General features: G+C 50.0%; 1 protein-coding gene across 18 annotated transcripts in view; it reads left to right on the top strand.

Annotated features, from left to right (window-relative positions):
• ARNTL (aryl hydrocarbon receptor nuclear translocator like) overlaps positions 1-25990 on the top strand; it is a 99407-nt gene that overhangs the window by 66866 nt on the left and 6551 nt on the right. For 10 of the 18 annotated variants that reach the window (XM_042959321.1, XM_042959323.1, XM_042959324.1 and 7 more), the window contains 14 exons: positions 968-1089; positions 1758-1910; positions 4167-4205; positions 4533-4574; positions 6103-6260; positions 8108-8187; positions 12534-12626; positions 13770-13887; positions 16126-16275; positions 18889-19135; positions 20642-20748; positions 22071-22221; positions 23084-23172; positions 24683-24806. In XM_042959321.1, the coding sequence (XP_042815255.1) occupies positions 1771-1910; positions 4167-4205; positions 4533-4574; positions 6103-6260; positions 8108-8187; positions 12534-12626; positions 13770-13887; positions 16126-16275; positions 18889-19135; positions 20642-20748; positions 22071-22221; positions 23084-23172; positions 24683-24806 (1538 nt within the window). In that variant the 5' untranslated portion in view covers positions 968-1089; positions 1758-1770. The other 8 variants (XM_042959327.1, XM_042959333.1, XM_042959332.1 and 5 more) reach the window with 8 other exon arrangements.

The following is a 25990-nucleotide window of genomic DNA, read 5'->3' on the forward strand; positions in this document are numbered from 1 at the left end:
AATGATGGGTACAAAAGCCCAATTTGAGTTGGTTTATAGCAAGTAAAAGGAAAGGAATTGGAAACTGAGAAATGAGGTAGGGACTAGAAGGGCGTAGAGTTCAACAAAGCGTTTGTTTTTTCCTCAAGAGGAGAGTTGTGTGTTTTTATCCAAAGGAGAGTGATCCAGTAGAGGGGGGAAAGTGGATGGTGCAGGGTCGGAGGCAGGGGGAGACTTCGGGAGTGCTGGTCTTCAGTAGTGGGAGAGGATAGAGTCCCCACCCCTCGGGGGCAGAGGGTCCTAAGCAGCAGCTTGTAGGTGGGCCGTAGATGTGCTCACTTTTCTCAGTGAAGTAGAGCAGAAAGTATCAGCTGAGAGTACGGATGGGGACAAAAGAGCAGGTGTGATGTTCCCAGGAGCGGAGAAGGGGATTCCAGGGCCACCGGCAGCACTGGTGTCAGTGGTGAGAGGTCGTGGATTGAAAGTGAGGGCAGCTAGTTCATTGTGTGCTTTCCTTCCAGCAGGTTCAGGTGTCCAGGTGAACATGAGTTAGGAGGCCCGTCCGTACTGAAGAAAATACGGTAGAAAAGCAGGACATGAGTGGGCACAAAGGAAACCAGAGAAATGCCTATAAACATAGGGACACCATCCGTAATCATTTAAAAATGCAAGTAAAAACCAATGGGGATTTGTTTTTTTTCTTCAGATTGACAGGCACTCTTGTTGGGGATATAAATTATTGGAGCTCTGCTGAAGCACGGTGTTCCAGAATGTACCCAGACATACTATGTGCGGTCCCTTCTGTCATGCTTTTAGATTTGTCCTAAGAGATCATAGCTCAGCTGCCTGGGGATAGAGCACAAAGATGTTCCCTCCAGCAGTGGCCCCGCAAGTGAAAAGCTGGCCCACTCCTAACCCTGGTGCACTAATCTGTGGCCGTGACCATCGTCTTGGAAACGGCCTCACAGTCTCCCCTCTTGCTTTGCAGATGAAGCAACCTGAGCCCAGGGAGAGGGAGTGAGCGCCCGGGTCACGTGGTGTGGAGCTCGGCCCGTCCTCGGGCAGTGCGCGGCCCTCTCAACTCGGCTTGGATTTGCAGTCCCTTGCAAGGTACTTGTCAGCCTCTCTTTTGGGCCGGCTGACTCCACGCTTTTGAAATGTGAATTCTCAAGGTGTTTTGCAAAGTTTTCTACAAGGTCTCTATATCCTCATGCAGCTTTTCCTTGCAGGGGATGTGGGGTACCACGGACAGCTGGGAAAGATGGGACAGATTTTTGCCTGGCCCGGTGATAGGGAGGGACCATATTTTCCTGGCTCCCAAGAGAGACTTCAAGTCTGAGAAAGGATATTTTCTGCTTTCCCCTCACTTTTTCAAAAGTTGTAACAAAAATACGAAGATAACTAGGGAATCCTGTTTGCTTTATAGATTGGAAGAAAATCGAACCGTCAGGGAATAGCAGGTCCCCTCCGAGGTAGGAGCTCTGGGCGAGAACTCCTAGCGTGTTGGGTTCTGCCGTAGCACGGGAGAAGCCACCCGGTTTCTCTGAGCTTTGTGTCTTCACCAGAACAGTGAGCAGGTGAACCTAAATGCTCGGCCATAACTCGTGAAGTCTGAACGACGCTCTTTCCTTTCTGCCACGTCCCTGTTCCAGCTGGCTGGGTGGGAGTGGTGTTAGTGCAATACACAAGTACCCGGCCCTCCACCAGACCACCCTGGCCCGCCACCATGTGAGAAGAGCACGTGGCAACAAATGCGCCTTTGTGCCTCCTTGTGCTAGGTCCCAACCTCCAATGGCCGACCAGAGAATGGACATTTCTTCAACAATCAGTGACTTCATGTCCCCGGGCACCACCGACCTCCTCTCCAGCCCCCTGGGCCCCGGCGGCACGGATTGCAACCGCAAGCGGAAAGGCAGCTCCACCGACTACCAGTAAGCCCTTCAGGGTTCATGTTCCTCTGGCCAAACCTGGTGTCCGTTTCCGGAACATCGAGGGGCCATCTACCATTCCTCCTGGAAGAAGGGGTCCTCTTGGTGCAAAGGGATGGAAATGAAAGATCCAAGTCTAGGTGGCCACGTGATTGGCTTTTTTTTTTTTTCTTTCTTTCTCTTCCCCGTGGATTGTCAGCAGGAGGCAGCCTCCAGCACTGCTGAGGCACTTACGAACCCCCTCCTGTCCCCACACTGTTCCACGTCAAGGGAAAAGGAAGAACCTTAAAGCCGAGTTAGGTCTTTCACCCCTTCCTTCGTCATCCTTGGCTCCTTTGAGCAAGCTGGCTAAGCCTATGGATGTAATCTCGGCGATTTCAAAGAGAACTTTGCCGGAGGGCCTCTCTCGGAGGAAGACCTCAGCCGCTTCATTGTGTTTGTAGAAGGAATAAGTACAGGTCCTCTCCCAAAACACTGTAGGAACACTGATACTGTCCTGAAACATTATTTAAATTAGTATGTACCTGTTATATTAAATAGTACTTTTGTTTCTTTTTAGACTTGATGACTTTTCTTTTGAGTAAGTAAATTTGCACACTTCCAGTCAACTCTTCTGTATCTGTACAAACCCCCAGGCAGTAGGGTGCTGCGTAGAACACTCAAAGGCACGTTTTGTTTTGTTGAGGCAACTGCGTGGAATCTCATCCAAATGTCCACTTAAGAGGTTTTCTTTTGTTTAATGAGGGAAAATCTCCAAGGAGGTGTCTCCCCTACAGCAGATGTCCTTTCTGCTGAAGTTCACAGGTCGAATTTGGGGAGCACAGTGGCTGAAGGTCAGATGCCCACTAGGAGGTGCTATGATTAATATGTAAGTGACCCCAGATGATTGAGCAAGCAACCGCCCAGGGGATGGAGAGTGGGTGTGAGTACGGAGAGGGTGTAGTCACTCCCAGCAGGGAGGCCAGGAGACGCTCTCCAGGGACCACTTGTCTTAGGCAAGTGCTGATAGAGTCACTGGTGCCTTCTAAGACTTCTGCTCTCTCAACCTGTGGTTTCCAACCTTGTCCCCACCCGAGACCTCCAGGTTTCCCTCATGCACCCTGTTTGCAAATCTTCTGTGATTCATGGAGACCCCATTAGGCACCCATGATCCCTTTCCCTGTAATTTGAATGTGCTAAAGTCTGATCGGTCAGGCGGAGCTCTCTTCACCTGGGATGATCATCTGGGCCTCCATGACCACACATGAGTCTAGACAAAAAGGGAGGGGGAGTTTTCGTTTTCCTCCGTGGCCTGAATGATTGCTTCTGAGCTTTAGGACTAGCTACAGAAACTCCCTGCCCATGAGGAAATCAAGGGCTCCTGGTTGGACCACTGTTCTAGAATGCCCACAGTGTGATTCAGTGCCCCTGGGAAAGTTGTTTTTGCCCTTGAGACTACATTGTTTGAAGGGCCACATCCCTCTGTTCTTAATAGGATACAAGAAAAAGAGAAGCTCAGGTGTTCGTCAGTGCCCTCCTGGTAAACTTAGGGGCTGGAGAAGGGTGTGAGCTCACCCCAGGAGGATTTGGAACTCCTTCCTTGGAGGATTTCCATCTGTTTTCTACCGAACCACAAGGTGCCCTGAAACTTGGATCTCTGGAGTCTCTGAAAGGGAGGTAGATCCCTGCTGGTGACCCAGGACCCTCAGCCCCTCTCCTGCCCTATATCCCAGCTCCTCGGACCTGGGGGTTCCCTACCTTGCTGAGAACCAGAACATTGGGTAGCAGTGCCTTTGAAAAGCTGCCTGAGGGCTCTGCTCAGTGCTTCTTTGTGGGTACTTTGGTTTCCCCCTCTTCACCTCACCACCCCCCCCCAAATATATATGTATGCACACGTATATTTGAGGCTTGGTATGTTTTGCAAATGAATGGACCTCATTTATCCAGAACAATGAGGGGAATGAGGTAGTATAGTTATTTGGATACTCTGATTAAGAATTTCCATAATGCTGTCTATTCCTGATGTTCAAAATATGTTGTAAAAGATGTTAACGTGCAAACTCTTCGGAGACGACACCTAGCTTTTGCTTGATACTCTGGAGAAGCAGTCCTTGTGTAGGAGGTTCAAGTTGTCTTTGTTGGACTCTAAGTCGATAGTCAACACTGGCTATTTAAGCTTTCTGATTACTTAGTTTCTGGATAAATGAGAGCCTTCTATATTGTAAGAAACAGTTTTGTATGTCTTTGTTAACAAATAGTTATGTTCTCTCATTTTTTCAGAGAAAGCATGGACACGGACAAAGATGACCCTCACGGAAGGTACCATGAACCTAGTCATGAACTTCATCCTTTATAGCCATTTTCTTTATATAATTACATGTTGTGTAGTTGGTGTGGGTTTCACCCATGTCCTCGACTGGGGATAAGCTAGGAGCCTCTGAGCCTGGGAGCTCAAGATGGTCTCCGCAGCCCCCAGCCCCCAGAGTGGCTAACAGCCAAGAGCCCTCGTGTGTTGAGAGAGATGAGCAGGATTAAGCAGGGAAATGAATTCAACTGGGAAGAAAACAGAGCTGTATAACTTTGCCATTAGTCTCCCAGGGATTGTGTTTTATCTTTTGTTTTTTCTTCCCCCCCCCCCCCCTCCAGGTTAGAATATACAGAGCACCAAGGAAGGATCAAAAATGCAAGGTAGGGGCACGTGGGTGGTTCAGTCAGTTAAGTATCTGGCTCCTGATTTCAGCTCAGGTCACGATCTCCTGGTTTGTGGGTTCAAGCCCCATATCAGTGCAGAGCCTCCTTGGGATTTTGTCTCCTCCTCTCTCTGCCCCTCCCCTGCTTGCTATCTCTCTCTCAAAATAAATAAAAATAAACTTAAAAACCAAAAAGTATTTAAAAACAAAACCCAAAACAAGGTAAGCATGGACCCTCTTTCTCCCTGTAAACTGTCCTGGTTCTGGGCCCTCTGAGGACCGCTGAGGCGGCTCTGTCTGGTCCCTGTCCGTCTAAGCATCCTTTAGGAGATGCGGAAGGGGGTGGGGGCCTTGGCTTGATGTGACTGCCTGCCCCTCGCCCTCTCCATACTTCACTCGTGGCTCTCGAAGCGCGTTTCACGTGAAGGGGACTTGGGAAGTAGCAGGAAGTCCATTAAGGCTGAAGCTTTTCCTCCATCTTCAGCGGGTTGCCCCTTGCTGACCGGAGGGCCCTCCCAAAGAGACCGAGCCCAGTGACTCTGCTCTTGGGCCTTGCCCCGCGAAGCAGCCCGTGTTGCGCCGCAAGGCCAGGCATGGGGGCTGCCTGCTCCCTCGAGGAGGTTCTCTAATTCAGTCCTTCGTGCCGTTAGCCATGCTCGCTGACCCCATCCATGTGGGCCCTCCGCTCTCCTGCAGTAGCCCCGGGGCCATCCGAGGCTGTGTCATGACACAGAATCGGAGCTGCGGAATTGCACTCACTCGAGACTGGTAGCTTTCCCCTCTCAGCCCAGCCTTGGTGGGAGGTCCTGCTTGGTGGCCCTGTTGCTCTGGCAGCGAACTCCACTTCCACTGCTGACGTGCCGCCACGGGGGACAGTCCCGAACGGCAGGGGTAAGCCAGTCAGGGAAAGCGTGTGTGCCCGTGAATGCGCCCTCCTGCCTCGGCAGGCAGCAACTCCCGGGAGGTGGGAGTGTGACAGCCTTCAGAGGAAGCTCCTGGGACAGATGTGGCATCTGCTGTATCTTGGTGGGGTCATCGTCAGTCCAAAGATGGCAGCGTCCGTTACCTGGTGACTCGGTCAGTGAGTCTTTGACAGGCCACACAGTGGGGTCTTCACAGACCCCAGAGATCACCGAGGGACCACAGGATCCCCCCAGTGGCTGTGCTGGAGGCTTTGCTCTTTGCACCCCCCACCTCCCTTCGCTTTCCTTCTACACCCGTCTTAAAATCCAACTTGACAGAGGCTAAGAGGAAAAGAAATGAGAAATGAGCAGTAGAGTTAACTCTGAGAAGACATTTCTTTATGTCTCTGAATATGAGCTAAGCATAAAAAATAGTAATACTGACGTGGCAGTGAAGCCCCTTTTCTGGTGACTTCAGTAGAAAAGTCTAGTTCAAAACACTGTACAAATTCTAAAGATGCTCCAGTCCGGCGAATGTCGAAAGCAGTTCTAACTTATTTTTGTCATCGCTTCCATGAGGCTCGTTTTCGTTTTATAGAAATCATTTTTCCTGTTGTTGTTCAGGGAAGCTCACAGCCAGATTGAAAAGAGGCGTCGGGACAAAATGAACAGTTTTATTGACGAATTGGCGTCTTTGGTACCTACGTGCAATGCCATGTCCAGGAAATTAGATAAGCTCACTGTGCTAAGGATGGCTGTTCAGCACATGAAAACATTACGAGGTGAGACCTGGGGCTTTATTCTTCAAGCCTTTGCCCAGAAACTTTAGCACCCTGGCCTAGGATGTTCCCGAGTCCCCAAGGCACTGTCAGTCGTTGGCCAATGTGTAGCCTTGAGTAACAGGCGTGTAATTTCCAGCAATAGACGTGACGGGTAGAGTCTGTGCTCTGTGCACGTGTCTGCATGTGTACATGATAATCAGGCTACACGCACGCCAAAGAGGACACTGCTGATGTCCATTTGGCATATGTGTGTGCCTGGACCCCACCCATACAGTGTGACACAGAAAAGTCTGTTTCCGTTTTGAAGAGGAGAATTCATGGCTCCTCTAAAGAGTGAGTCACTGGTTGATGGTTCTTGCTGCGTTTTACTGTCAGGGATGAACACTGATGATATTTTCATGTTCCTGGAATTTTCCCAAGCCAGATAGACTCTTTGTGAGGGAGGCAGAATTTTCCTTCTTCTCTGAATGTGGGGTGGGTGAGAAAACAGGCAGAAATGTGGAAGTGACTTACCCAAACCACAGGAGGAATCTGCGGTGTATCGGGCAACTTCAGCGAATGCTGTTCCTGGCATTTTCCATAGCCAGTCTTGGACCGTCCGAGGAAATTTGAAAGCGGGTGCTTAGTCAGACCTGTGACCTGCGTGGTAAAAGACTTGAGTCTTTATGTTTCCCCAAAGCCACCAGAAATAAGAAGTGGTCGGTTTTGTCTGACTTCTGAGTGTTATTCAGACATGGCCATGTTATGTCCTGTGCTGTGAGAATAGCATCTAAAGCTTCCTATTAGTGAAGATGATAGAGATTCGATTACTAGAAGCTAAGTCTTATTAAAGTGGAAGGGGGGCGCCTGGGTGGCGCAGTCGGTTGAGCGTCCGACTTCAGCCAGGTCACGATCTCGCGGTCCGTGAGTTCGAGCCCCGCGTCAGGCTCTGGGCTGATGGCTCGGAGCCTGGAGCCTGTTTCCGATTCTGTGTCTCCCTCTCTCTCTGCCCCTCCCCCGTTCATGCTCTGTCTCTCTCTCTGTCCCAAAAATAAATAAAAAACGTTGAAAAAAAAAAAAAATTTAAAGTGGAAGGAAACGAGTGACAAACGTCGAGTTACCGTAAAGAACAGGGATGCGGCTCTGTATGTGCCTTGTTGGTTGATCTGAAAATCCCAGACCCATCCTGTCTCCCTCCTTCACTACGGTACTTGGAATGGTTACGGATCTTTTCCATTTTATTGCTTCGCTGTTCTAACCATTCTGCAGATTCCAGGTCCTTCGCTGCTGGCCTTGTTCTGTAAGATGCCAGACTGACGGCCTTTTAAATGTCCCCTTTCCGTGCTAGAGGAGCCAGCGTGGCTCACGGAAGGAGTGCCAAGCTCTGTTGCCTCACCCTGATGAAGAACTCCCACTAGATGCCTTCTACAATGTATTCACTTACTCAGGGCCTGGCAGACTGGATGATTTCCCAGGCAGGCTGGGAGCGTGGATTTGAGGGACTGCTAGACAACCCATTTAATGTAGATCCTGGGAGGAGGGGACCCTTCCGGGAGCCTCTGTGGGTTGGTTTCCAGAGCTGCCTTCTCTCGTGGAAACAGATTTTTACTTCGGTCTGTTACCTCTTGGCTCCCGTACAGTGACCAGAGCAAACTCGTCAGGTCCCCCGTGGGCAACGGTGGGTTCTGTCTGAAGCCCCCTCTAGCCCCCTGTGTCTGTTGAGGAGAAAGAAGATAAGATTGCAGTCCCGGGTGGTAGGGACTTGGCCACATCCGGAAGGTTGGAGGCAGTGACGTGGAACAAGACATTACCTGAGTAGAAAGGGTACCAACTTTCTTTCTTTTTTTTTTTTTTTTTCCCTCCCTCAGGTGCCACCAATCCATACACAGAAGCGAACTACAAACCAACTTTTCTGTCAGATGATGAATTGAAACACCTCATTCTCAGGGTATGTTGCAATCAGGTGATGGTTTTGTCCACACTTTGACGCATTTCTGAGTGAGGTGCCCACGTGTGGGAATTTGATGTCTGAACACCCTTTGAGGCCCACTTCGTCTCCGCCTCCGTCTGTCTGTCTGGACGGTCTTCACATTCCTTCCCTGGGGTCTTTCTCCTCCCCTTCCACCGTTGCTTAGACAAAGCTTGAAGGCCCGGGCTACCTGTGCCTCAGAGGAGGCAGGGTTTTGTTAAAAATGGGTGGTTAAGCATCCCATTCCTGAGTGAAGGTTTTAGAAAGGGGCGGAGACTGCTAACAACGGAGAATTTCCCTTCTCCTCACTTAACCGCTCGCACAAAGCCTCCGCGTACATCTTTACGCCAGCATCCCATCAAAGCAACAGGGCTTCCAGAGACTCCTCTGCCCGAGGAGAAGAAGAAATGGGGGAGGTGAGGCTTTCCCCTCTTGACTGAAGCGCTTGCTTCATCTTGCTCGTCTCTGCAGAGAGGCCATTGAGGTGGCGCCGTGCAGCGTTAGGTCTGCCTCTGGCGAGAGTGAGATCCACTTGGAAACTAAAGAGAAACAAATGGATTCAGAAACACGTCCTCTTGCAAACTGTAAAAAGGAAACTAGAAAAATCTCACTGGGAGCGATAGCAGCCTCCAACCCCCCACAGCCAGGGTGGGCCTTGCTTGCTAAGGCCTGACGGCATCTGGGCCCGTTTCTTTGAGCAGGCGTTTGCCAAGCCTTAGGATACAGGCTACTCCGTCGTCACCATCATTTCCGGCTCTACTTTGCCTTCCGGTCCTCTGTGCATCTGGTCTGTGTGTTCACTCCAGTGTTCTCTATCCGTCCCCTCCTGATAGGTTGTCTGAATCGGAAAGCTTTCCGCTGCAAGGAACAGATGACCTAATGAACAAACAGGGTTGCGTTTCTCAAACGTAGCTGGTCCCGCGGCGGGGCCACAAGGAGTTTGCGCAGTGGCTCAACGAGGGCAGACGGATCAGGCTCTTTCTGTCTTCTCGGACAGCCCTGCTGACCCAGCGTACAGCTTGTTTCCTCAGCATGGCCGCTAGCCAGAAACCAGGGGCAGGGGAGGGTCCAGGCCAGCTGTCCCTCCTATCGAGAAAGGATACGCCTTCCTGAAAGCTTCATAGTAGATGTCAGCTTCTCCAGGAGATGTTACCTGATCACCCCTAGCTTCAGGCCAAGGATTTAGATTTGTCCAGTCTCCGTGGCAGAGGCCAGCAAGAGAGAAGGGGGTTAGGAATTGGCCCGCCGTCAGCATTTGCCACACACACTTTGCAGAGCCACATCCGTTGGCTAGATTTTCCTATAGAGGTGGCACAGAACTTCAGCTGTGGTCTGGTTGGCCTGGGGTGGAATGGTTCTGGTGCGTTCTTTGCCAAAGAGCCATCATATGAGTGCCACGCTCTGGGAAGCTGTACTACTGTCCCTCCCCATCTCGTGTGTGTAGATTCTTGTTCGGCCAGGTGTTCTCTATCCCGTATAGGTGCACTGAGTTCTTTTGAACTTCTCTTTTATTTCTGTCAAAATCTATTTATCGGATGGTCCTACATTGCAGTTTATTGTCCGTGATCCTTTGGAGCCTCTTGTGACTTAATAGATCTGCTAGGCCTGCCTTCTGTGTCTTTCATGCACTAACACAACAGATCCTGTTGAGGCTTTGCTTTATGTGCATGGCACCATTCCAGGTAAATCCAAGTCAACAGTAAACACATTAGACGGGGGCCAGGGCGTCCACAAGTTCGGAGTGGCCCTTTGGCCACCACCCTCAGGGCACGGTTAATCAGACACAGATCTGCCCGCCTCTGTCCATCCTTCTTCATGAAGATGTCCTTGTTCTCAGGGGAGCCTTGCTGAATGAAGATGTAAACCATGTCTGCAGCATCTCTGGAGAGACCACCGGGGCTGGCTTCACGGGTGCATAACCTACGCGGCCGCATGTGGCCTGGGGCTTGGCTTAGCGCTCTGCTGTTGGCATCTGGAAGGCCCTCGTTTTTGAACAAGTGCCCTTGCGTTTCCAGTCTGTACTGGGCCCCACGAATTAACGTGGCTGGCCCTGATTGCCATACTCCTAATTTGCTGTTTTTAAGGAAAAAAAATTACATGTACAGGTACATGTACAAATGTGTTTTGTTTTGAACGCCTATATATAAAACACGTGAAGTTCATATTCTATATAACACATCTATATATTTTTCCGTATTTATGTATATAATATATATGAATTGGCTCCTTTTGTAATGATGAATGCTTAATAACTTCTCTAAATTTCGTATCCGATGCCCGCAAGGATTTCAGTGCTGCTTAAGCTAAATGCTTCGTGTTGGCCTTGCCTTTCCTGTGCCTCTGTGCCCAAAGGCATCAGCGTTGATCTGTCTTCCCCGCTGGAACCTTGCTCCCCTCCCTGGCACGTATCCATGGCTATGACGTACCACAGAACGCCTGCCCCTTCCAGGAATTCCTGCCCAGGTCCCAGGAATTTGCTTCAGCAGAAGGCAGGGTCCGCTCAGATGGGGTTTGAAACATTTGGCGGCAGAAGGTGGACTTCTGCTCTTGCTTACCAGTGCCCATCTGGCCGACTGCTTTCTTTATTAAGAACTTTCAGGATGTCTTCAGCGAAGAGAGCGTCAAGGAGTGGTCAGCCGGATTAGTTTGTAACGTCCGATCTTCCACCCTCCCCCCCGCCATGTTTTGAAAACGAGGCAGACCCCCCAGGACTTCTGTGTCACCTATAACTGACCCTGTCCTCCCCCGAGAGTGAGCCGGCCCTCGTCCTCCTGTGGCCCGGCCCTGGTGGTGGCCTCCTCCTAGTCTCTGCTCGTCTGCTGTTCCCTGGGCCCCGGCTCCTTCCTCTGGTGGCGAAGTGAAAGCCTGAACGTTTTGAGCCTCCCCTATGCTGGCCTCTGCAGCCCACTCTCTCCCTGGAGGTGCTGGAACCCACTTTGCTCAGGTCAGGGCTTCAGGCCCAGCATTCCCTCCAGGATGTCACAGGCCCCTTTTGTGGCACCTCACTTCATCAACAAAAAGCCCCAAAGCACTCCTGCTAGGTGTGAGATGGGCTGCCAGGGAAGGCAAAGTTATTAATACCTTATTTTCTGACAGAATGGGGCTTCCAGCAGATGGGGCTGGGACAGGCTCTTCCTCTCCACTGTCGTCCCTTGCCCCGATGTTGTCCCCCTGCTAGCACCGAGGGCCAGCTCGGGAAAAGCCCACCCGCAGCTCCCGTCCGGCTGAGCGGCCTCCCTCATTCTCAGCCGCAGTGATTCAGCCCCTCCTGCTTGCGTCTCCGCTCAGGTGCATGCGCCATTATTGGGCCTCTGGCACATGAATTCATTTCTGAGTTCTTTGAACTCAGTTACATCCCCAAAGGCCCTTCTGTGGAACAGGGACTAGAGTTTCTCTAGGGTTGGCCAAAGAACAGACCAAGGACTAGTGAACGAAGCAAGATGTTGAATCAGAACTGTAGGGGCGAGCACAGGAGCGGGTATGTGACCTCCCCATCCCGGGGGGCGGGGGGGAGCCCTGTGGGAGCTGGGTAGTTGTCCAGCTGCAGACTCGTGGGTAGGATTCACACACGTGTACACCATGGAGCCTGAGCTCTCGGACACTTTGGTATTTATCCACTTCAGTCCAATAAACAGCATCTTGTCTCCATACCTGCCTTCACTGGGACTTCAGATTTTTACCTGTATTTAAAGTAAAGAAGAGGTAAAAAGAATGTAGGGGAGAAGTTTTGGCTTTGCTTTTTTGTCTCTCTCGGGATATAAGCAGCCCGGCCCTGGATGGAGGAATGATATTTGAGAGCAGCAGTTCTCAACCCTGTGTACGTTGGAATCCTTTGGGGGTGGGGGTAAAAACAATGCTAGTTACCCAGCGCCTCCCCAGACCCGCAGCATAAAAACCACAAACAAACCACACACCGCCCCAAATGTTGAGACAGCGCTCTGTAAGTGGAAGTGTCCAAGTTGAGGACAGATGGTGGCCAGGATGTTGGAGAGGGGATTTTGATCTTAAAGTTTCCTTCCAATCCTAGAGTCTGTGATTCTGCATAGACCGTTACAATTAAAGCAATAAAATAGGACTTTGCCGAACCTTCATATTCTCCAAGGAGAATTCTTAAAGTGAATTCAGCGTTGAAGAAATGACTTCAGCTGGACTGTCCCCTTGTAGTCATTAGATGAGATATGTCTGCCGTGGAGAGAATTTTACGGTTGATGAGCGCAGTTCCGTGCTTTGGATACGTACCAAAGAAATCCTTATTTGCGATCAGAGTGATTACAGATCGTGTTTCCTAAAGTGTGATAAATTGATTATCCATTTCTCCTGATTAGGCAGCAGATGGATTTTTGTTTGTCGTAGGATGTGACCGAGGGAAGATACTCTTTGTCTCAGAGTCTGTCTTCAAGATCCTCAACTACAGCCAGGTACTGCTCCGGGGTCTATAGGTGGCGGGCAGCCTCACAGCCGCCAGAGAGGTCACCTTCCCTTTCCAGAATAATTAGAATATACAAGTCATGTAAAATGCTTGTATTGTAACCCCCATGCCCAAGGCTTCTTCCAGAAAGTTCTTCATTTCTTCAAAGAGGAATGAATTTAAATGTAGAAAAAGCTTTTAGGACTTCCGTGCTTCCCTCACTGGAGGGTTTGACGCTGATCTCCCCAGCAGCTTTATGCTTTATTGCGATGAAATGAATATCCCGCAACTAAAGGGGGCAGGGAGTGGGGGAGGGGCTGCCCAGCAAGGAAAGGCAGATAATCTAATACCAGAGGATAAAAAAAAAATGGGAATCCACCCACACTGTGTGTGTGATGAGGTGTCCCTTTTTTAGTTCTGCTTAACCCTGGCTTCCCCTAAGAGAAAATGATTGTAATAACCCCTACCTTTTATGATTTGTTCTTCGGATCAGATAAGATAAACATTTATGAAAGTTTCTAGAGCAGTGCTTTTCACCTCTTCTGTCCCTGGAGTTCTTATTCCCCCACCCATTCGTCTGTTCACCCACTCACTCATTCACATGCTGGTGTTTGCATGGAAAGCTGGTAACTGAAGAATCAAAATAACACATAAATTAGAAATTAATGTTTCAGGTCCCCCAGAGTGTCTTGCTCTTTTTGGTCTCAGAGAATAGTGACGAAGGAAGTTTTTATCCTCTCTGCAAAGAATGAGGCTGTCGCGGCACGTAGTCTGACACAGCTTGTTTCAGAACGGAAAGGCTTAGAATTAGCACCCACGCCCTGTGTTCCTGCACGGGCATTCGTGGGCATCAGAAATAAATCACGGGGAACGCGTTCCGCTGAAAGATTCCTGCCTTGGAGGAGCATGAGCTATTTATATAATTACAAATATAAGTAAGCCCTTCTCTGCTCCTGCGTTATCACAACCAAACTCCCGGTGCCTCATTCCCTGTGTCTATACCTAGGCAAAGCGATTGGACACGTGTACGTGCTCACATTTGCAATGCTTGAAACTCTCACGCTTAGAAATACAAAACAAAGGCACGGCACTGGTTGGGGAAGTTCTACACCACGTGCTGTTGACTTGCCGGTTTAATGCTTCCTCCCCGCAGAACGATCTGATTGGCCAGAGTTTGTTTGACTACCTGCACCCTAAAGATATCGCCAAAGTGAAGGAGCAGCTCTCCTCCTCGGACACGGCGCCCCGGGAGCGGCTCATAGATGCAAAAAGTGAGTACAGGAGAGGCTGAGGCTGCTTCCTGGGGCCACTCAGACCGCAGCATGTGCCCCATGGTCTCGGCCTCTGGCCCCCCTCCTCTGCCCTTTATCTGGGTCTCTGGCTAAATGCACTTATCTACATTCCTTCGTGTTTGTTTTGGTCTTGTTGCACGTACATAAAAGAGAAACAACTCAGCGTCCAAATTCACCGAGAGGAACAACAGCTACTTTGATTCTTTCTGATTTTCAGTCGTTTTCCCCCCCAAGAATCTAGAAGTTCGCAACTGCATGCTTCTGAGTTTAAAGGGCTCACACCAGTGCGATTTGTTCCCCTTGGAAACATCGCCTCTGTTTACCTGAGTTACGCATCTGCAGCCTCTTAAGATAAAATTTGACATTTAAATCGAAGATTCTTTGACCAAAGTGGTTGTTCCTCATCAGTTGCCTGCCCCGCCCCGGCTTCCTTCTTGCAGCAGTGGAACCACCGCTCCGATCCAACCCTAGCTTCCCCCTCCCGCAGCCCTCCTGGGCCTCCGGTGTGAGGCCTGCCCGGTAGCTCTCCTCCCGTCAGTCTCAGTCTCGTGGGAGGCCGCAGACTCTAGCAGTTAAGAGGATGGAGTCTGGAATCACAGTGCTAGGCTCACTTCCTGGCTCCACCATTTCCCAAGCTGTGTGACCATGAGCAAGTTACTTCACCTCTCTGTGCCTCAGCGTCCTGATCTACAAAATAGTACCTGTTTCATCGGGATGTTGTGAGGATTAAATACACGAACGTGCGTAAAGCCTGTGGGGCAGTTCCTGGCAGGTAGCAGGCCCAGTGTCAGTGTTGCGATGTCGTGGGTCGGCACAGTCAGGCCCGACTACTTTCCTGCTTCCACACTCTCCACTTCCGTTCCCGGAGGGTGACACCTCCAGAGGAATCTTTAAACCATCCTTGACACTAAGGCGGTCGTCTTCCTAAGAGTTCGGCGCAGCCCCTGCTACCTGTCTGGCCTGGCAAATTTTTTTAGTGACGTGAGGAGAAAAAGATGATGATGTTTGATCCTTGCCTTTAAGGCTCCTACCGTAGAGTCAGGGAGAGGAGAAGGTAGACGGCAGCCTGCAGCACAGGTACCGCCGTGGAAGGAGTAGCAGGCCTGGAGAACAGATGATTCATTCCCGTGTGGGCGTGAGGACAGGCAGCCCCGAGTAGGTGGAGTAGGTGACGACTGAGGTGGGTTTGAAAGGATGAATTACTGTGTGCCAGGTGAAGAGAGGAACAGAGCAGGGCAAACGTTTCTGGATGGATACAGAGGTGTAGCTCCCGCTGTGGAGCGAAACGAGCAGGGGCGGGGGCGGGCCAGGCTGTGTGCGTTCGGGTGGAGATCACAGGGCAGGGCGGCCCTGTGGGAGGTGCGGGGGGAGGGGGCAGACCCAGGGGGAGCCCTGGCGGCCCCTCTTCTAGCGGTCGCTCGTTTTCCCCAGACGCGTTCTGGGGACAAGTAGCCGGCGGTCATGGCAGGATCGTAGTCCTGTTCCCCCTTCCAGAGACCAGTTCAGTTGGTGTACAACAGCATAGGCCAGTGGAGACATGAGCAAACCACACGTATAAGCCACACGTGTGATTTAAAATTTAACCCAGTAACTCAAAATGAGGCTTTTTATTTTGTATAGTCTTTGAACGCCTGTGTATATTCACACTTAAAGAATAGCCACATTGCGCGTGTTCAGTAGCCAGATCTAGACCGGGGTCCCGGAACCTATGTTGATTAACCCCCCAGGGGCCTCTGGCATATAGCCAGGCTTGAGAATTTGAGGCTCTTCTGCGTCCTCTTTCCCACTCCAGTGTCCACATCTTCCCCATCCTTCCAGTGCCAGCCCAAGCTCCCTCTCTGGAAAACACATACCGTCTCTGCCATTGATTTGGCACTAATCCTACATCACCTGGCATGATTCCTCTTTCCATGGGGAACTTGCATTTCCCTTCTCAGTCGGAAGCTCCTGCCAGATGGGAGCCCCATGCTAGATTTCTTTTCGTCCCCAGCGCAACTCCACTTGTCCAGTGGCTGCATTCTGGGGGATCTGGAAACACTTCAGTTGACCCGCACTTACCCACGCGTCTCGTAAGGCCTGAACTGTCCTGAGGAATGTTACTCTCCCGTCACCTAAAACAGTGAGGCAGGAAAGAAGAGGCTTTCTTCCAGGCCACACTCCCCCTCCTGACAGACAATACTACTCTCGGTTTATCACATTTTGTGTATTGATTTGCAGCTGGACTTCCAGTTAAGACAGATATAACCCCTGGGCCGTCTCGATTATGTTCTGGAGCACGACGTTCTTTCTTCTGTAGGATGAAGTGTAACAGGCCTTCGGTAAAGGTTGAAGACAAGGATTTCCCCTCTACCTGCTCAAAGAAAAAAGGTAACCAATTCCACCGCTTTAAAATCCCAATACCGCTCAGGCTGGCTTTCTGCTCTGGAGTGCTCGGCGGGGCGTTGGTTCAGTGCCTTGCAGATCCCAGGACGGCGGCCAGCGTGCCACAATCCCCCCCCCCCCCCCCCCACTGTGGGTGTAGGGCCGTTGGGGAGCAGAGGAGATTGGAAAGCCCTGGTGGGTGTCACGATGACAGAGGTTCGTGGGAGAGCTTCCTTGGTTTAAACTCTGTTTGTTCTAATGTGGTTGAGAAAAAATTCTCTGAGCCACAATCCCAGCCGCTTTATGAGCATCCTCCCAATCCACCATAACACTCTGGCTAAATTCGCCAGCGACCTTCATGTTGCGAAACACAATGGACACTACATTCTTCTTCCATCTTGAAGTGTCGTCTTCCCTAGGATTCCACGAACCCTTTCTTCCCGTCTCCCCCATCCTCTGCCATTCTAGGCCCTCCTCCTAGGTCCTGCACTGGCTCCTCTTCTGTCCTGAGCCACCCTTGTATCTGCACTTGATCCATAGGTAATGTCCTCTACTGCTTTAGCCCACAGCGCCACTTAGATGCCAGTGACCTCCAAGTTTGTATTTCTAGCCCAGGTTTTTAGTTTGAGCTCCAGACCCACAAATTAACTTCTGAAATCTACCTGCTCCGATAGCTCAAGGGCATGTCAAACCTGATCTGTGTAAAAGTGACCGCGTGAGCTTCCCCTGACGTAAATGGCCCCACCATCACGTAGTGGAAGCTGGGGAGGCACCCTCAGCTGGGTTTACTCCCTCCCTTCATCCGGTCAGTTACAAAATCCTGCCACAATGAATTCCTTCTGCAGAAGTTCTCTGAAGTATGTTTATCTACCTCCCTGTTTACCGTGCCACTCAGACCCGGGCCACTCTCTGCTCTCCCCACGTCCAGCGAAGTAGGCTCCTTACACTTTCCATCTCTCCACACAGTACCCCAAATGACCTTTTTTTTTTTTATTTTAAGTTTTTATTTTTGAGAGAGCGTGAGCAAGGAAGGGGCAGGGAGACAGAGGATCCAAAGCAGGCTCTAGGCCCTGAGCTGTCAGCACAGAGTCTGGAGCAGGGCTTGAACTCCCGAATCGTGAGATCATGACCTGAGCCAGAGTCAGACGCTCAACCGACTGAGCCACTCAGGCGCCCCCAAAATGATCTTTGTAAAGCGAGTCTTTCCATCAGTTTCCTGCTCCAAACTGTGCAGGGTTGCCTGCTGCTCTTGAAGAAAATTTGAGAGTCCTGAACACAACCACGCACCCTCCACTCCTACCAGCACTCCTGTGTTCAGCTCTGCCGACTCCCTTTCGATGCCAACCCCCCTTTTCTATCCAGGGTCTCTCCACACTGACCCCTCTGATTGGAATGCCACCCCCCCCCCAGCTTTCTTTCAGCCCAATAGCTCAGCTGGTCCTTTAGGGATGTGCATCAGTGTCTGCCACTCACTCCCTCAGGCCGCCTTACGTCTTCCTGTCACACCCTACAGATTTTCTTTCTAGCATGTTCTTGCAGTTGCACTTGTGCCCTTATTGGTATAGTTGTTTATTTGAAATCTGTCTCCCCCACTGGACTAGAAACTCCATGATGGCACGTCTGATTGGTTTCCCAGTTTCCCAGTAACTATTACAGACCTGATGCTTGGGAAACACTCCATAAGGATTTGTTGATGAAATTCACAGGTGTCCCGTCTTCCGTGTGTCCCAAAGTGAAACCTTTCTCCCTCTTCTCTAAAGCATACTGTGTATTCTCTCTTCCCTGGCTCCGCGAATAGCACCAGCAGCTAATTCAATCCAAAACTGTTGGCGTTCTCTTCATTCTCTTTCATACCAAGTGTTTTGATATTCATACCAAATCTCAGCAGTTCTCAGAAACTTCTCCCACATCCTTCCCTGCCTCATCCTCACTGTGGAACCAGAGTCCAGTGGTCATCACCTCTTGGTGCATGCTTGTCTTCCTCCTGGTTCTTAGTCTCTTCCAGTTTACCTATCGTTCTGCTTCTCGGGTGTCCAAAGCACGATTTGCTTTTGCTGTTTCCCCACTTGCATACTTTTAGAAGCTCTCCACTGCCCATCTCATAAACACATTTGTTAGCAAATAGTCTAAGACCCTAGTAATCTGCCCCAGTTTGCCCCTCAATCTGTGTTGTGTCTTCAGCTGGAGACAGGCTTCAGCTTTGCCCTTTCCCTTTGAACCACCCAGAGCTCTCTGTTGTCTCTTGTACAGGGCGCACCTCTGTGCCTTGGAACATTCTCAGCCTCCGCACATTCTAGTCCCTTGGCCAGTGCTCATCCTTCTTGATCCATCCACCTCCTATGTTGTTTTCCTGGGCAGCCTCCTCTCTCCAGGTAGACTTAGATACCTCTTCCTTTGGTATATGGGACGGCCTTGGCATAACCGGCCCTGCTCGGCATATATGACCCCAGATGATAGTTGTCTATTTCTGTGTCGTCCTCTCTCACTAGAGTCTCACTTCCGGAGAGTAAAGCTCTGTTTATTTTTCTGACTCCCTTCTGGCATCCCAGCCCACCCAAGGCTGCCCGTGTCCGCGCACACGGCGCTGTGCTGACACTGACCACGGATTTTGCTTTCTAGCAGATCGAAAGAGCTTCTGCACCATCCACAGCACAGGGTATCTGAAGAGCTGGCCGCCCACAAAGATGGGGCTGGATGAAGACAGTGAACCAGACAACGAGGGCTGTAATCTCAGCTGCCTTGTCGCAATCGGACGACTACATTCTCACGTGGTTCCACAGCCGGTGAACGGGGAAATCAGGGTGAAGTCTATGGAATATGTGTCTCGGCACGCGATAGACGGGAAGTTTGTTTTTGTAGACCAGAGGTAAGAGTCTGTGTATTACCCTTGAACAAGAATGGTACAAGATTTTCAGCTCTGAGTGAAGCAGAGAAGACTGGGCCATCAGCTGGCTTTCTAAGAGAGAAGGAAGTGATGGGGATCTCTGCTAAAAACTGAGACCTCTCGGAATATCATCATAAATACAGAGATGTTTCCCTTTAATGTCCTTGGTATGCAGAGATGGTGAAGTAGAGTGGTTTGTCCATGGCCAGAAGAGAAATAGTAGCCATGATATATGCTATCTGAATGTACGGACTGTTCCTGGGCCACTACAGTGACTGGAATTCTGGAATGTAGGGCTTGGAGAAGATGATCTAGTCCTGAGCTGTCTGATGGAGTAGTCCTTGGCTGTGGTGATCTCATATGGCTGTTCAAGGTTTAATTTCATCAAAATGAAGTTAAAAATTCCTCAGGCTTGATGGCACTAGAGTGTGTTATGCTAAACGAAATAGGTCAGGGAAAGACAGATACCTATGATTTCACTCATGTGAAATTTAAGAAACAAGACAGATGAGCATAGGGGAAGGGAAGGAAAAAAAGAAGATAAAAGCAGAGAGGGAGGCAAACCATAAGAGACTCTTAAATACAGAGAACAAACTGAGGGGTGCCGAAGGGGCGTTGGGTGGGGGGATGGGCTAAATGGGTGATGGGCATTAGGGAGGGCACTTTTGGGATGGGTGCTAGGGGTTATAGGTAAGTGATGAATCACTGAATTCTACTCCAGAAACTAATATTACCCTGTATGTTAACGAACTTGCATTTAAGTTACAAAAAAAAAAAGAGTAAAGAAAAATTCCTCAGGCTCAGTAGCCATATTTCAGGTATTCAATAGCTACATGAGGCTAATGGCACAGATCTAGAACATTTCCATCGCAGAAAGCTCTGTTGGCCACACTGATCTGGTCCAATCTTAATTTTTACGGGTGAGGAACTGGAGCCCAGCCTGAAGACTGGCTACCTCCAATTCACAGCTTAGTGGTAATGGACCTGAGCTAAGAACCCAGACGTCGTGTTTTCCACTGCTCTCTGCTGCCTCCTTGAGAATATTCACAGGCAGATCATTTTTCTGGCTATCAGAAATAGTCACTGTGTGTTGGAAAAGGACACCACCACTTTTCAAGGTCCTTATGGCCCCCGCCGCCATAACTTCCAATGTTTGGTCATCCTGATTTAAAAAAAAAAAAAAAGAGGGGGGTAGTAAAATGGAAATTTGCACTGGGGTTTAGATTGCCTACCACATTTTTATCTGACTTGTTATCGTTTCTAAGCCTCCTTTCTTGGGATGATGACCCCTTTGAAAGGCTACTTTCTTTCCCTCTGTTTGTATAGCGTTGGTTAGATTCGGGTGCACCAACAAAAATACATCCATGTAGTAAGCCCTCTGAAAATCCAGCCAGCTTTGACCCTTGTTCTCACTGGTGGTAGTGGGGTTCATCCACTGCAGAGAGGCTAATTGTCTGAATTAACTTTTTCTCTAAAAAAAAATTCTAGGGCAACAGCTATTTTGGCATATTTACCGCAAGAACTTCTAGGCACATCATGTTATGAATATTTTCACCAAGATGACATAGGACATCTCGCAGAATGTCATAGGCAAGGTAAGCTGTACAAAAGGCCTTAAGTTTAAGGCGTCCCTCTTCTTCGACACTAGTCCACATAAGTGTTCCAGAGAAATCTGCCCCCAGTGATGTCAGCCAGCCTAGGAATCTCCAGGCCAGAACATCTCCGAAGAGGAGAAGCCGATGTTCCCAGGCCCTGTTTGTCTCCTTACAGAGAACCCACTGACAGCCTAGCACTTTTGTGTACATAGGACAGTTCAATTTCTAGAAAGCATCTCTTGCCCAGAGAATTTACACGGACCCTGTAAAGATTTAGTATGGCTCCAACAGATCTGATTCTCTTTTCCATAAAATCCTGCAATGCCTCCTGTATTTTCCTCTTGACTTAGGGCACTGCCCATGTTAGCCTCCTGAGAGAGGAACCAGTATTGACCCGTTCCTTCACTGTCCACCAGATCCTGTCCATTCACCTCAGACATGCATTTCCAAAGAGGCCCCATTTTGCACCTCCACTGCCACAACCCAAGCTCAGCCCTTGTGCCCAGCTGACCACTGTGATAGACATCCAGCAGGCCTCTGTGTTCCCTTCTGCCCCCAGTCACCTTCCATCTTTCATAGTTAGCCCATTTATGCCCCAGTCGATTGAGCTCCATACCGTCACATCCTTGCTTAAACCTCCCGCCTTTAGACTCAAGGCCAAATACCCTTGACAGGCACTCAAGACCCTCCCCCTCCTGGCCCTGCCCCACCTCCTCAGCTTCACGCCTCACCCCTGCCTGCAGAGAGACATCTCCTCATTCCCTGCCACTCCTCAGGCACTGCTGGATTCTTCCTCCCTCGAGGCTCTGACCTCTTCTTCTGCATAGCTGTGTCTCATTCCTGTCCTGAGGGTGGGGGTCCCATCCCGTCTCCTCTTCTATCTCCGGTGCCTGGCACACGAAAGATGCTTGTTAGTTACGTAAAAGAGTAAAATGTGAATAGGTGAGTGACCTCCCTGGATTCTGCTGTCCTAAAAATGCTGTACTGCCCTCTGGCTTGATGATGGGGAAAGAACACGGGCCCTTTGGACAGGGCTTTTTCTCATTAGTGGTTCACTTCGTAGCCGATTCCGGTCAGATGTCTATAATGCAGTCAGTTATTCCCCAGAGCCTCCATTTTGTACACTGAAAACTAGCAAGAAATTCATAAATGCCGTCGAGAGGCTCTGAATCAAACCCTCAGAAACAGCCTGTTCTCCGAGTGCCAGCTCCCTTGGCTTATTAAAGAGTGATGCCATGGAGCCTGAGTGCGCTTAGGATTTGGTTACTTTAATACATGGGTCTGAGGAAACAACATTCATGGTTTCTTTTTTTCATTTTCAGTTTTACAGACAAGAGAAAAGATTACGACTAATTGCTATAAGTTTAAAATCAAAGATGGTTCTTTCATCACGCTGCGGAGTCGATGGTTCAGTTTCATGAACCCTTGGACCAAGGAAGTAGAATACATCGTCTCAACCAACACTGTTGTTTTGTAAGTGTTTTTCCTCTATCAGAGGCTCCCTTGCTTCAGAGATCAATGCTTTGGGCTCCTTACCTGGGCAAGGGGGGTACAGGCGACAGCCGGCATCACATCCTTTACTGCTACCTTGTTCATATCCCGTGAAGCCTCAGGATGGGCAGAAGCCAAAATTTCTGTTAACGACATGCTTCAGTACGCATAGCATGCAGGCCCCTGGCTTGTGGAATTGCTCCAAGAAACAGCAACATTTCCTTCCCAATAAAGCAGTTAGCTTTTGAATTCTGAAGGCCCTGCACACAGGACATCCACGGGTACTGCCATGCGGAGAAGGGGTGACAAACAGGTGCCAGCTCACAGTAGCCTTGGCTGAGGATGGGCGGGTATCCCTGCCCACCAGGCCGGTAGCCTGAGCACTGGCAGCTGGAGCGTTGCCTCAAAGGCCTGCTAGGTGAGAAGGGAAGGACCTCTTCCTTGGCAAGGACTGCACCACACCTCTCTTTCCCCGTGGTGTCCAAAGCCCCGCCTGTGGCTAGAGCTGAGTGAGGGGCTGGGGTGGGGTGCCTTGCAGACTGGCAGGAGAGGAGGCCTTGTAGCTATGGCGGCGGGCTGCCACAGTCACCATCTCTGCTGGACCGTGTCCCACACAAACTAGGAAGGCCCAGGCAGGCAGTGAGGCCAAAGGCCGGGATGATGTCCCTTGTGTTCTCAGACAGCTGAGCCACTGCTGAGACAGGAGACCTGCTGAGCCACTCAGACCCTTCGTTTTCTGGCCCGTCCAGGTCCACAGTGGACCCTGGACACCTTGGCCGAGGTGCGAGCTGCACGGTCGTGAGCAGGCCTGACTCATGTTTCCTTATTGCTGGGATGTTCACAGAGCCAACGTCCTGGAAGGCGGGGACCCAACCTTCCCGCAGCTCACAGCGTCCCCCCACAGCATGGACAGCATGCTGCCCTCTGGAGAAGGTAACTATGTCCCGCAGGGGCATCGGGGCTTGCCCATGAGTAGCTGCTTGTGGCCAGCATACCATCCCCCCAAGTATTTGGTGTCCCCAGCTACCATATTTTATGGAACGAGGGAGGCCTCAAGGGGATGAGCGCTAACGACGTGGTCATCTCATCTTCTCTGCTGAGCCTGGAAAACCCGGAGCTTATTTTGCCTTTCTTGAGGCTGCCTGCACCCTGGAAGCCCTTGAAACCGCAAAGTCCTTTCTCCTCTTGCGCTTTTCCTCTGTGTTGCGTGAAGTGCGTTTTGTTGACTGTGACTGGCTCCTGGGGTGGGAGGAGGGTGGTGTCAGCACTGGGGTATGTGCCACACCCAGTGGGGCTCCTTCCCTGGCTTGGCTCCAGCCCCTGGGTTCTGCACTTGACTTATCCTTCCACGGGACCACCTCTGCTTGCTTGGCTGTCTTCATCCCCTACCTCTCCATCAGTGACTCCTACATCCGGTCTGTCTCCGGAGCTCTAGGTCTGTCTCTCCAACTGCCTCCTGGACAGAGCCACCAGGAGTCTCAAAGGCACCTGAAATTCGGCATCTCCAAACCGATTCTCTGCACTCCCTCATCTGGTTGGTTAAGCCAGAAACCTTGACAACTCCTTCTCGCCCATTGTATCTGAACACGAAATCCTGTCCCTTCTACTTAGGGACTTAGACTTCCATCGCCCTCCCATCTGTCATCTGGATTATTGCAGATAACTTTCTAACCCTAGTCTCACTACCCACCCGCCACCAATCCCCTTCTTCCACTATAGATCATTCTCCATGCAGTGGACTTTCCAATAACCCAATCTGAGCGCCCTTTCTGTGTCAAGTCCTTTGGCACTCCTTATCGTCCGTGGATACTGTCCAAATGCTACATGGCATCCCAGGCCTTTCCTGATCTGATTGGTACCTGTCTTCAGTCTCATCTATCACTCCTTTATCATCTTCATGATGAGTTTCTTGGAGTCATCTCCCCAGTTTTGTCCTGCTTCAGTGGTCTTGCATAGATCAGTTGCTGTGCGTGGAATGCCTTCCCCTCCTTACCTCTCTGCCAAGCTAATTTATACTCCTCTCTCAAGACTCAGCTCAGAGTTCAACTTTTCCAGGAAGCTGCACTTGGCCCTGGATGAGTGGGGGTGCCTTGCGCTTCCCTGCCAAACTTACCACACCTTGTTTCAGCCATTGTTCTTGTCTGTCTCCCTGTTAGACAGTGAGCTCCTTGAGGGCAGAGATGCTGACTTGTGAGGCTGGCCGGCAGTACAGTGGTGGTCAGGAAACAGATGTTGAGTGCCTGAGGGGAATTAAATGCTTTGCCTTGGCTTCTGATCCTGGAAGCAAACTTGAGCTTTCTGCTGGAATGCCTTTTCCTGACAAGCTATGGCCCTGCTGTCCTCTAGGGCATAACCCTAAGGTGGAACTTCAAGTGGATCACGAGATGAACTGGTTTTAACTGATAATAGCATTTCTTCCTCGGTTCCCCTTTCCCACTCTCAGATTCCTTTGTTGTAGGTGGCCCAAAGAGGACCCACCCCACTGTTCCAGGGATTCCAGGGGGAACCAGGGCTGGGGCAGGCAAAATAGGTCGAATGATTGCTGAAGAAATCATGGAGATCCACAGGCAAGTAATATCTTCTAGTCGCTCCCTTAAACCAGTGGTTCTCAATCCAGGGCCTTTTGCCTCCCCCTCAAGGGATGTTTTGTAATGGCTGGAGACACTTTTGGTTGCCATAACTGGGTAATGTTGCTGCTAAACATGCAATGGATAGACACCAGGGATGCAGCTTGCTCAACATCCTGCAGGACATGGGACTGCCTCCCCCCCAAACTCCCCCCACCCCCAACGAAGAATTTTCCGTCCAAAATGTCAGTAGTGTCGAGAACGAAAAATCTTGCCTTAAAGAAGCAAAACCCAAACAGGCCAGAGTTAAAGGAAATTTTCTTACTACTAAGGAGCTAACAAGGACAGATGAACATGGACATTATAGGACTACAGGAGAGTGATGACAGCCGGTGACCTGGGCCTTAACAAGACATTCGCTGCTTCTAGTCAAAAAGCTGCCTGGCTTTAGTAATAGAGACCAAGCATTTCAGTTAGTAATAGAAGCTCTCTTGAGGGGGCTTCTTTTCCATATGAAAGACAGCAGAAGCAATTTACCTGGGTTTGAGTTCTGGGCCTCTACTTAGCTGTGCTTAAGAGATTCACTTAACTTTTTGGTGTCTGTTGAGCTAAACCATAAAAGGGGGCAATAACTGTATCTCTCAAGGATTGCCCTAGGAGTGTGAGAGATCTCCGGGAAGTTCCTACAACAGAAACTGACAATAGTGTGTGCTCAAACACTGTTAATTACATCTAAGTCTTTAAGAGTAGTGATTGAGAGGGAAGCAGTTATAAATTCATCTGAATTTGGGGAATCAAGAGGGTAGTAACCAGGTCCTTAGGAATGCACACTTAATGGAACATAGTAGGAGAAGGGAAAAATTATTCTCTCCTGCCATGGATTTTCTCTCAGGAGAACTGAAAGCTGGTCTTGCTTTCTCATTAGCCATAGAGGAGGCTCTTATCCCAGTGGGTAGAATAGTTCTGTTCCAACCCTCTGTGAATGATGGGTATGGCCCCTTGAGTCTACTTCAAGATGTGGGGCAGTGTGCAGTGATAATCAGAATCTTACCAACCACTGATAATGATGCTTGAAACCACCCAAGAACAGTAGAAAACAGTCCTTGACGTCAAGGATCTTATAATCTTTGAGAAGTCTGTTTTCTTTATGATCACACAAAAAAGGGAGAGTGCATGAGCTGAAG

This window comes from Panthera tigris, chromosome D1 (assembly GCF_018350195.1).
Source record: "Panthera tigris isolate Pti1 chromosome D1, P.tigris_Pti1_mat1.1, whole genome shotgun sequence".
NCBI classification, from domain to species: Eukaryota; Metazoa; Chordata; class Mammalia; order Carnivora; family Felidae; genus Panthera; species Panthera tigris.